Source organism: Microcebus murinus, chromosome 15 (assembly GCF_040939455.1).
Source record: "Microcebus murinus isolate Inina chromosome 15, M.murinus_Inina_mat1.0, whole genome shotgun sequence".
NCBI lineage: Eukaryota > Metazoa > Chordata > Mammalia > Primates > Cheirogaleidae > Microcebus > Microcebus murinus.
Genome location: NC_134118.1, coordinates 20,413,068 through 20,424,004, shown reverse-complemented (window position 1 = coordinate 20,424,004; position 10,937 = coordinate 20,413,068). Strand labels below are relative to the sequence as shown.

The 10,937-nt window shown below is 45.3% G+C and overlaps 1 protein-coding gene across 1 annotated transcript; it reads right to left on the bottom strand.

The window, feature by feature from the left end:
* Positions 1–4,149: 4,149 nt before the first annotated feature.
* On the bottom strand, positions 4,150–9,150 carry SOX4 (SRY-box transcription factor 4). The gene has a single exon (XM_012753685.3). The coding sequence runs from the start codon at positions 8,389–8,391 to the stop codon at positions 6,943–6,945; it is 1,449 nt and encodes a 482-aa protein (XP_012609139.3). The 5' UTR covers positions 8,392–9,150; the 3' UTR covers positions 4,150–6,942.
* Between the last annotated feature and the right edge of the window lie 1,787 nt (positions 9,151–10,937).

Below are 10,937 nucleotides of genomic sequence, written 5' to 3'. Positions count from 1 at the left end.
TACTCCATAAACCAATTGCCCTGAATTGAAACTGTCAGAAGAAAATAAAATGGACTAAATTTATTATCACCTGTATCCACGGACATACACATAGAGGTGCATTGTTAACTAAGGCCCAAACCAAAATGTAGCAGCCTGGTCAAACGGCCCCCTGGGAAATACTGTTTGATGATGTGAGTTTTTTTTTTTTTTTCTTCTTCTTTTTAACATAGAGAAGGAAAAACAACACATGCAGGAAACCATAAAACCCTTCAAGTTAACTGTAGCCAACGGTCAATCTCATTAGGATATAATGGGTAAACTATAGCCCTCTCTATAAAGGCTGAGTGCTCCTCTGAATAATTTCCAATTTTCTCACTTGCTGAAAGCTCTTTTTGGCAACAAAGCAGAAGTTCCACTCACTTTATTTATACCGTTTCTATTCTCCTCTGCATTGGTTACTTCTTTCAAAAATCAGTCCCTGTGTTCATTTTCAGCACACATTTGTTTAACTGGAATATATATACATATTAAGTCAGCTAATTACTTAAACTTACACTTTCACTGATGGTAGGGATAGCCTGAGAAAATGGATAGTGAGGCTGAGAGCTGAGGGAAGTCAAGGGGCTGACGAGCCTCACTAGAGGACCAAGACCTTGGGTAAGTCTGTTTCTCTATTGCTGAAATGGAGAAGACATCTGTTTAGGGAAATCAGTTCTGGGCTGCTTCTAGGGCTCAGGACACAGGGCTCCAGTGCCCTTTTTTGGGCACTTCTGACCTTTTGACCTCAGACTAGAACCATTCTCTACTGGATTTCTCTATGTAAAAAAAGAAAAGTGGGGGGCAGGGAAATAACCCTTTGCTCACATACTTATTGGGAGAAAATGCCAAAATATTGTGGGGCCATGATTTCCAAACTTCAGCGAGCCTTAAAAATACATGGGGGGCTCATTAGTGCCCCACCCCCACAGTCTGTGGCCAGGAATCTATATAGTCTCTACCCTTAACAAGAATACCCAGGTAATTCTGATGCTGGTAGTTCATGTACCAGACTGGAAAACACTGATTCAGGGGATTTATTTTTAAGAACTTAGTGTCTTCTATGTTGCTGGCACTGTGCTAAGCTAGTACATGCATTACCTTTTTATAGCAGCCCATGAGGTAAGGATCTAGCATTTAATGAGCCCATACGGTAGGCCAGGCATTACATGTACTCTACAGGTGCAGTTTCACTCGATTCTCACAATAGCTTTACACATCTTTACATATTGGATAACATTCTATTTAACAATGTAAAACACTGAGGCTTAAAGGGGCTAAGAAATTGACCAAGATCCTCCAGCTTGTTGGTCCTGGAAGTAGCATTCTAAGGCAGGTTTTCACTAGTACCAGGGTTCCTACTTAACCACTGGCAGCATAAAATGCAAATGTACTTTGGAAGCTCTTAAGGCCCCATGGAAACAATGTAAATGTTAAGTCAACAAATAAGAATTTAGCATTTATTATGTGCAAAGAACCAAAGGCAAATTTAGGGATACAAGAAGTATTCAAAGCCTACTTCCTGTCTTCTCAGAATTCCAGTTAATGGGAGAGAGTGGTTTAGCTAGCTATATTGCAGTTTCGGAAAACTGGAAAGGTGGGCCAAAACCATTTTGTGCAGGGCCTTCAATAGCAGCTGTGAATTCTGTACTTTATCCTGTGCAAAGGGGAATAGTGGAAGATATTTGGAAGAGTTTGATACATCAGCCAAGGGCCTGGAGATGTTTTCTCCCCACCCTTCCACTTTAGCTTTCAAATGATAGCCAGAGTGAAAATCCTATAAATGTGTATGGAGATAATTTTCCAGGATGAATCAGAGGGGTAAATCCTAGTGAATATGGGTCAGAGAGGTATTTCATAGGCCTCAAAGGAAAAGGTGGGAAAAACACAAAATAAAATGAAAACCACCAGAAAGAAAATAAAGCATACTAACCTTCTACCCTAAAAATCCACATAGGTAAGATGGGTTTATATTCCTAGAATTATAAAGTTTTTTGCACATTTGTATCTTTCCAAATACTTCCTTGGGATCCCTAAATTGCTTTAAATTTATGATTAAGCCTTCTCACCCATGGCATTCCCTAAGCCATGTCTTCTAATTCTTGTGTACACTACAAACTCAAGAAATTCTTGGTAAATGGTGATGTCTACTTCCAGAATCCCTTAGTGCCTTCAGTGCCCCACCCCAAGGCAGTGTAAGCACAAATCCAAAAAGCCTTTTCAGGTACTGGACCCAACATATCAGCATGCATGCTCTTTATTTTTCCTTGGCACTTAAAGGGACTCAACCAGGAATTGACAAAACTTGTTTAGCATTTCTGATGTAGCCAAGGGCCAGAAGCAGTGTCTTTAAAAGAAAATTGCTTGACATACTTAAAAGAAAATCTGAAATATAATCTTTTCTATTGATCCAAGTTATCTGAAAGAAAAAAAAATCATACTAAACTGTTTGGTTTTTCAAGTTTATTATGCCTTGTACCATCTAACACATGAGTATCCTATGAATGAAAACTGATTCAGAGGAAAGCCAGAGTACAAAAATGTTTCTTACATTTACTCTACCACCTGCTAGGAGAGACACACACATTTCAGCTTTAATTTTTAAAAGGAATGTTATCAAAATTCTTAAAGAAAATATTTAAAGCATCTGCTCTTATATGGAAATTCAAGGGAAAATAAACATAATTTTAGCAGGAGAACCCTACAAAATAAAAATATACTTTGAAAGGCATGCATCATTTTTTAAAAAATGCATGAAATAAACTTCATTTATGTCAAGGTTTTGATAGCTTGGATCTGAAAAAAAAGCTAAACAATCATATTATCATCACTATAATGAACAAAAATTAAATTTAAGCACTTTGCTATAGAAGAGTTCTTTCTCCTTTTGCAAAGGTCTTTGAAGAAACTTAAGATGCCATGTTGTTTTATGGTCTTAAAAGATGGGATATTACAATTGCAGAACACAAATTGTAATTAAAACTAAATGTATTAGCAGCATACATGAAAAATATTTTGAAAATAATAGCTATCTTTAAGAGATGAATTATATTTAAACACATGATCTTGGGGGGGTGAAATTATTACTTTTCCTTGAACAACAACAAAAAAATGCTTTATAGTCTTCAAAAATTTCTTCTTCCAGTTGTAGGATGAAGGATTTTCCCTTACCTACAAGCAATTCAGATGATTAAGAGATTATTTCCAAATACTTCTGCTTATTAACCCCTCCTCTCCAGCTCTGAACTAGAAGACATGTAAAATATACATTTTTAATTAACAGACATTTGCAAGTGAAGATGGATTTTGTTAGTTAAGATCAATTGTTCACTGAAAATAAACAGGAAATAGTGCTACTTAGCAAGTTGCATGTTCCAAACCAAAGAGTAATGGACCTAAGAAAATCCAAGGTACTTTTTCTTCTTGCATACAGGTCTTAATAATACTGCTGTGCCTGATGCTTACAAAAAGCATAAATCTCCACTAGCTGAAAAGCCATGCAGCTTGGGTGGGGGAGGGGTTTTCCTCTGAGCCTTCATGGAACCAATGTTGGGCATGGCACAAAATGGAGACTTCAGCACCATGTTAACCTTTCTGCTTTTGAGAAAAAAAATATATACACCTTTTGCATTTCCTAATTGGTAAAGGCTTTCTCCTGCACAATCTACTGGTAATTTAAAAGGCTTATTTGCTCAACCTGTGGGAAACAATTCTAGCCACTGCTGGAGTTAAGCATGGGCAAGTCAAGGAGAAAGCAGCTTTAGGAGCATCAAGTCAAAAAAAAAAAAAAATCTGAAAGCCAGTTTCTTCTGTGAAAAATTCTGTCCATGCTGCCCCTCCCCCCCTTTAAAATTTCAAGACAAAGGGCATTTATTTAAATGGGGTAAACACAGAAAATTCCTAGAAAGGCTACATAGAGTTGACACATATTCAACTGATGCCATCACTTCAGGGTCTGGGACTGCCAAATCTGGCCAAGAGGAATTCTAGCATTTCTCAGTAAGATGGCATTTGACAGGCTCCTCTCTGAGAACTTACTTGTTTCAAAGCTAAGGCAGATTGTGTAGTCTCTACACAGTGTAAGGCCCTCCCAGTCATAGGCATTGGGCACAATAATGACAAAAGTCAAGATTTAGGGTTCAGTTCCAGCTGATTTTATTTCCTTCTCAAAAAAAGTTATTTACAGAAGGTATATATCAACAATCTGACAGGCAGTGAACTTGACATGATTAGCTGGCATGATTTTTTCTTTTTCTTTTTCCCCCAAATATTGTTTTTGTGGCCTTGAATTTTAAGACAAATATTCTACACGGCATATTGCACAGGATGGATGGCAAAAAAAAGTTTAAAAACAAAAACCCTTAACGGAACTGCCTTAAAAAGGCAGACGTCCTAGTGCCTGTCATGTTATATTAAACATACATACACACAATCTTTTTGCTTATTATAATACAGACTTAAATGTACAAAGATGTTTTCCACTTTTTTCAATCTTTAAACACAACAGCTATAAACCTGAACACATATGCTATCATCATGCCATAAGACTAAAACAATTATATTTAGCGACAAGTAGAAAGGATTAAATAGTCAAATACAAGAATGAAAAACGCAGTACATAGTGTCGCGAACTCAAATCGGCATTTAGATAGATCCAGTGGTTTAAACGGCACGTTTTTGCTTATAAAAAAAGTGCAAAAAAGATGTGGTTTACAAGTTAAAGCTACAGGATCCCTTTTTGCTGTAAATGCACCAGTTTTAAAGCCTCTGGACAGAATATTATTTCGTTTAAAAATCTGTTTTTCTTAAAAGCATACAGTGTTTGGCTATTTCTCCTCCCCCTTTTACAAGACTTGGAGTTGGAGGGTGGACACTGGTGGCGGGTTAAGGGATACTGTCACTTTAAGAAGCCTGCAGATTGAAGTGTAAACATGGAGAAATTAGGGGCTGATTTTTTAAAACTGTGTGAGATATTAACCAGCCGCCCTATTATAAAATCAGGAAATCCAAACAGCGATTTACACCGATTAACACCCCCTTTATATATTTTTTACAAAAATACACTGAGAAAATAATCAAACGTTTTCATCTCTCTTGTCTTTTTTTGTTTTTTAAAAGTGTCAAAAGTCTACATTTAAATATAAAAAATTAAAAGTTAAAACTCTAGCCCTTCAGTGAAGGAGACGTAAAATGGCGTGGGTAACAACTACTACCGAAAAAAAAAAAACAAACAAAAAAAAACAACAGAACGAAAAGAAAGAAAGAAGAAAAAAGGAAGGAAGGAAGAAATAAAGAAAGTAAAAACAAAGAAAAGAAAGCAAAAGGAAAGGAAAAAAAAGGGACAAAATAAGAAAAAATAATGTTTGGCCAGTATAAATACGTCCACATATAAAATGGCATCTGATTACATTTACAAGGAAAAAAAAAATACGAGGATGGAGCATCGGTGAGGGAAAAAAACACGTCTTCTCATTTACACCTAGAAGGAATAAACACATACACACTGAGAAAAAATTTGGTCCTGAATTGTTTTTTTCTTAAAGTCCAGCACAGATTTGAGTTGCGTTTGAATCCTTTTTTAAAGAGTTAAGAATGAAAAAAAGCTGGTGATAATTCTGTTGTAGGAATCAAACATAGCGCCATCTATCTGCTTTTTATATTATCCTACACTATTTAAAAAACTGCTCAACAGTCTTATACAGAAATCTTTAAAAGATAGACAGGATAACATGCTATATTAACCCCACCAGTGAAATAATCCAACACCATCACGATTCCGATTAAGAGAAGAAAAAAACCTTTTTTTTTTTTTCCACCCCCCGGACGCCACTCGCCCTCCACTGCCCCTTGTACCAAACAGTTCTCCTCTCCTCCGGGCTTGGGAAGTCTCACCTCGCCGACTCCAGGGAGCAAGGAGGCGGGGAGGCCCGAGGCCGCCGCCGCCCGCTCCCGAACGTGCAAATCCGTCTCGGTCCGGTCGCGAGCCCCGTCCGGTCCGTGTCCTTCCCGCCCCGCCCGCGCCCGCGCCCCGGCCGCCGCGGCCTCCAACTGGGCTCTCGGGTCGTGTCCTAGCGCCGGCCACTCTGCACTCTGGCTGGCCTCCTCCCCTCCACCTCTCCTCCTCCGGCTGCAGGGGCAAGGAAAAAAAAAAAAAAAAAAAGAAAGAAAGAAAGAAAAAAAAAAAAAGCAAAACCCCAAACGAGAATTCGCCAGCGTGGAGTCTCTCAGTCCTCGGCGCTCCCTCAAAACATCTGCCATCCGCCAAATTCATCACCCCGGAGCCTTCTGTCTTCATCAGGCATTTAAAAAAAAAAAAAAGAAGAAGAAGAAAAAGAAAAAACAAGGGAGGGGGCGCACTGGATTCCACACACAACACACGCACCCCCTACCTTCTCTTGACCAAAAAAAAAAAAAAAAAAAAAAAACCAAAATAAAACAAAAAGACCACGGTGGCGATGCGACGACGGGGGAGAGATTCCTCCAGTCTGGAGCAAGCCAGCTCGGCTCCTCGCTGTGGGCGCAGACAAGTCCGGAAGCTCCTTGGAAGGGGAGGGGGGTCTCTTCAAGCAAAGGGGAGGAAACTCGAAGTAGCTTTTTTGCCATCAACAACAACATCAATAACAACAACGAAAGGTCGCCCCTGTCTACCCTCCGCCTCCTCCGCGTCCCTCCGGCGGGGCCGAGTGGGGCCCGGCCCGGGAGTGGGGGATGGGAGCGCGGTCCCGAACGCCGCCGCGCTCCTCAGACGACGAGGACGCGGCCCAAGCCAGCCCTGCTCACTTTTTTTTTCCTTTTCTTTTTTTTTTTTTTTCTTTTTCCCTTTTCTCTTTCAACTCTTCGTCTCTCCTCCTCTTCTTCTTCTTCTTTTTTCTTCTCCTCTCGTGCCCCCCACCCCGGCCCTTCTTCTCCCTGCCCGCGCGCCCTTCAGTAGGTGAAGACCAGGTTGGAGATGCTGGACTCGAGCCAGTCTCCCGAGATCATCTCGCTCACCTCGGGCGTGCAGTAGTCCGGGAACTCGAAGTGCGAGCCGGAGCCGGGCTCGAAGTTAAAATCCAGGTCCCGGTCCAGCGCCGACGAGGAGCTGAAACTGCCCAGGGACATGCTCTCAAAGTTTGAGCTGGGGTTCAGGTCGAGCAGGTCGTCTTCGAACTCGTCGTCGGAGGACGAGGAGCCCGAGGAGGAGGAGGAGGAGGAGGAGTGGGACGAGGCCGAGGAGGACGCGTGCGAGGGCGCGCTGGACGGGGCGGGCGAGGCGGCGCGCAGGCTGGCGTAGCCGCGGTGGTCAGCGGGCGAGCGGCCGGCGGCCGGCGACGAGGCGGCGCTGCTGCGGCCGCTCAGGCTCGGCCCGTCGGGCGAGCAGCCCGCGCCCCCCTCCTCGTACAGGCCCAGGGGGTCGCTGGGGTCGGCGCCCGCGCCCACGCCGCCCACGGGCGACGCCGACGCGCCCAGGCCGCCGAACAGGTAGACGCGCTTCACCTTCTTCTCGGCCAGGTGCTTGCCCGGCGCGGCGAGGGCGGCGGAGGCCGAGGCCGCCGTGGAGGCCGCGGCCGCGGCGCTGGGAGTCCGCGCCTTGTACAGCGAGTGGTGGTCGGCGGCCGCGGCGGCGCCCAGGGGCAGCAGGGCGGCGGCCCCCGCCTGCTCGGCGGCGAAGGAGGACGCGGCGGCGGCGGCCGCGGCGGCCGCGGCTTTCCCGCCGCCGCCGCCGCCGCCCGCCAGGACGAGCTTGGCGTGGGGCTTGCTGACCCCGCCGCCCGCGCCGCCCGCCGCCTTGGAGCCGCAGCTCTTCTTCTGCGCCGGTTTGGAGTTGGCGCCGCCGCCGCTCGCGCCGCCGCCTCCTCCCCCCGCGTTGCCGCTCCCGCCGCCGCCGCCGCCCCCGTGGCCGCCCCCGCCGCTGCCACCGACCTTGTCTCCCTTCTCCCCCGGCTTGGAGGAGGCGGCGGCCGAGGAGCTGGCGTTGGCGTTGCCGGACTTCACCTTCTTCCTGGGCCGGTACTTGTAGTCGGGGTAGTCAGCCATGTGCTTGAGGCGCAGCCGCTCCGCCTCCCGAATGAAAGGGATCTTGTCGCTGTCTTTGAGCAGCTTCCAGCGTTTGCCCAGCCGCTTGGAGATCTCGGCGTTGTGCATGTCGGGCGACTGCTCCATGATCTTGCGCCGCTCGATCTGCGACCACACCATGAAGGCGTTCATGGGCCGCTTGATGTGCCCGCTCGGCGTCTTGCACCAGCTCGGGTCGTCGGCCTTGCCGCCCGTGGAGGCGGTGGACCCGGGCGTGGGGGAGGAGGCGATGCCCAGCTCGAGGCCGGCGCCCGAGTCCGAGCTCTCGCCGGCCAGCAGCGCTTCCGTGTTCTCCGCGTTGTTGGTTTGCTGCACCATGGCCCCGGCTCGGCGGGCGCCCACGCGCGCTCACACCCTCGCGGCGGCCGCGGCGCGATCGCCGGGCCCTCCCGGCTCCCCGGGCCAAACACACGCCGAGCGAGCGGACGCGCGCGGCGGCCGGATCGGCCGCTCAACTCCTCGCAGGGGCGGAGGTGGGCGAAGAGAGAAAAGTCCCCAGAAGACGCGGGGAAGCAGTCCTCTGCCTCGCGCAGAGGAGTTATAGTTCCCAGGCTGGAGAGTCTTTCTCTCCCTCTCTCTCGCTCTCTCACCGCGCTGCAGTTTGCTCTGTGTCTCGGCTCTGAGTCTGGAGACCGTGCTAAAGTGGAGAGGAGTTTCTTGAATGCTGGTTGCTGACGCCTCCAATGCAAGTTTTCTCGCGGCCTCCCAGGCAAGTCTTTTTTTTCCCCCCTGAAGCAGTTGTTTCCAGTTCACGAGCGCGCTCGGTAGCTCAGGAAAGCGACATAGTCTCTATCACTTAGTCCCTTTCCTACAATGCAAAGCAAAAAAGACTCTGGCTCCAGGACTCTCTGTGGGCGGAATCGGCACTAAGGAGTTTGTGCAATTATTTTGTTGCAAGGTAGGAAGCCAAAAAGCCTGCATGCAACAGACTGGCATGAATAAATGTATGTTTCCCTCTCCCTTCTGCAAGAAGGGAGCTGGTAATGGCAGAGTTCCTCCAGTGCAGACTCTTAAAGAGCGTGCAAGAAATAGAGACCCGGGAGCGAAACAGGCCTCTTCCCCTCACACTCAGTTTCTCTTGCTGCAGCTTAGAGCAGACCCCAATTCCGCCTCGTGCCTCTTTATCCTTTCACAGTCTTGGCCGCAGCCAATCAGCCGCTGTAACCAACGCTTCCTCATGCCAAGCCCCTCCCCTGGGCTTCCCATTGGCTTGGAACCCGATGCAATAATAATCTCCGCGTGCAATGAGAAGCTCCAAATCTGACCTCATTCCAATTTACAGAGCAAACTTTTTAAAAGGGCTAGAAGTACAGCTGAGATTTCTGGTGCCTTTTTCCTTTTGCTGTGTGTGTGTGTGTGTGTGTGTGTGTGTGTGTGTGTGTGCGCGCGCGCGCGCGTGCGGGTGTGTGTGCGCGCGCGTGTGTGGTGTGAAGAGGATGTTAATGCATGAAATTATTAAGGGGAGAGACGGAAATGTATTCTAACCATTATGTTAGATAACAAGGGGCTTGGAAGGGGGGGGGTTAGGGTGAAATACTGTAAATGGAAGCTTTCTGCTTAAAAGCCAAGTGATTATTTTTATTAGTTCTTTTCAGCATTGGAATAAAGAATCAGCCTCTATTGCAAAATGTGTTCCTCTGTTTCTTCTTAAACTCAAAGATGTAAAGGGGGAGGGAAAGCCACAACAATAAATCAATGGATATTGAAAACCATTAAGAAAGTGGTACCTAGACACCTGTCATCACAATTATTTTAACAACTCTAGGTACAGCACAGATGTTGATGTATTGTGTATATCCTTTCAGAACAGTTTCTGTGTTGTTTGTGTAAGGCAGAGAAGAGGACTTTTTGCAATAATTGCTTACTCTCTTAACCAAACAGGGGTTAACTATGGTTATTTAGTGATTTAAACTCCCCTGTGAATCCTGGATAGCCCAAAAAGAGGAGCTTTCCCTTGAAACACATTAGGCAGTACTGCATAATTACCTCAACAGACAGATTTCCATAGAGTTTTATTCAGGATGATAATGGCAAATAAAGGATGGAAATCGATTTTACTTTCTAAATATTTGTTTTCCATGTTTTCAAAATTAAAAATTGTTTCACTCTCTATTCCTCTCCTCCTAAAGCCCTTTTCCTCCTTTCCTTCTTGTATTATTATTTCCTCCTATATATTTGTTACTCGAATCAAATGGAACTAAAAGGCCAAGACAAAGAGAAACTGCAGGGGGGTAATAACTGGTAGCAGAAGAAAATGGAGCCTCTGAATTCATATTAGACCTGGCTGCTAATCCTTCCTACTGGATTTGTGACTGTAGGTATATGGCCAAGTCTCAGTTTTCCTCATCTGCGATATGGGCATACTAGGAGCTACTTTTATACAGGATTGTTGTGATGATTCAAATAGTTTGTAACTGTTAGCATAAGGCACCTGAAGTATAATATTGTAAGCCCTGAATGAATGCTAATAACTTTTTTTTGTAACTCAAATGCTAGAGACACTCCTAGTAAAAGCTTCATGTTCAAGAGACTAAACTTGAGGATGGCCACTGATGTGAAAAGTAATCATAGATTGTAGATGTGAACCATACCAGGACAAGAGTGGCAACCCTGTCATTCTAAAGATTTTAAAAGAAGGCAACTTCATGAACACTACTATGAAGAATGTGGCAAAGAAAGGGTGTCTAGAATACATATTAATTTGGCTGCAAAATTATTTTTCTTTTTCAAGGTCTGAAAATTAGGATTTTGGTAGAAATTGGCTTTCCTTAACACTATAGGAGTAAACAAATTTTCTTCAAGCCAACCATACGCAGTTAGGTAGATCCAATCCAACATAATTAAGTCAGCTTTCAATTCAGATC

Bases quoted from the DNA above. Each gene is read 5' to 3' on its own strand.
- SOX4 (XM_012753685.3), bottom strand. From the start codon at position 8,391: ATGGTGCAGCAAACCAACAACGCGGAGAACACGGAAGCGCTGCTGGCC.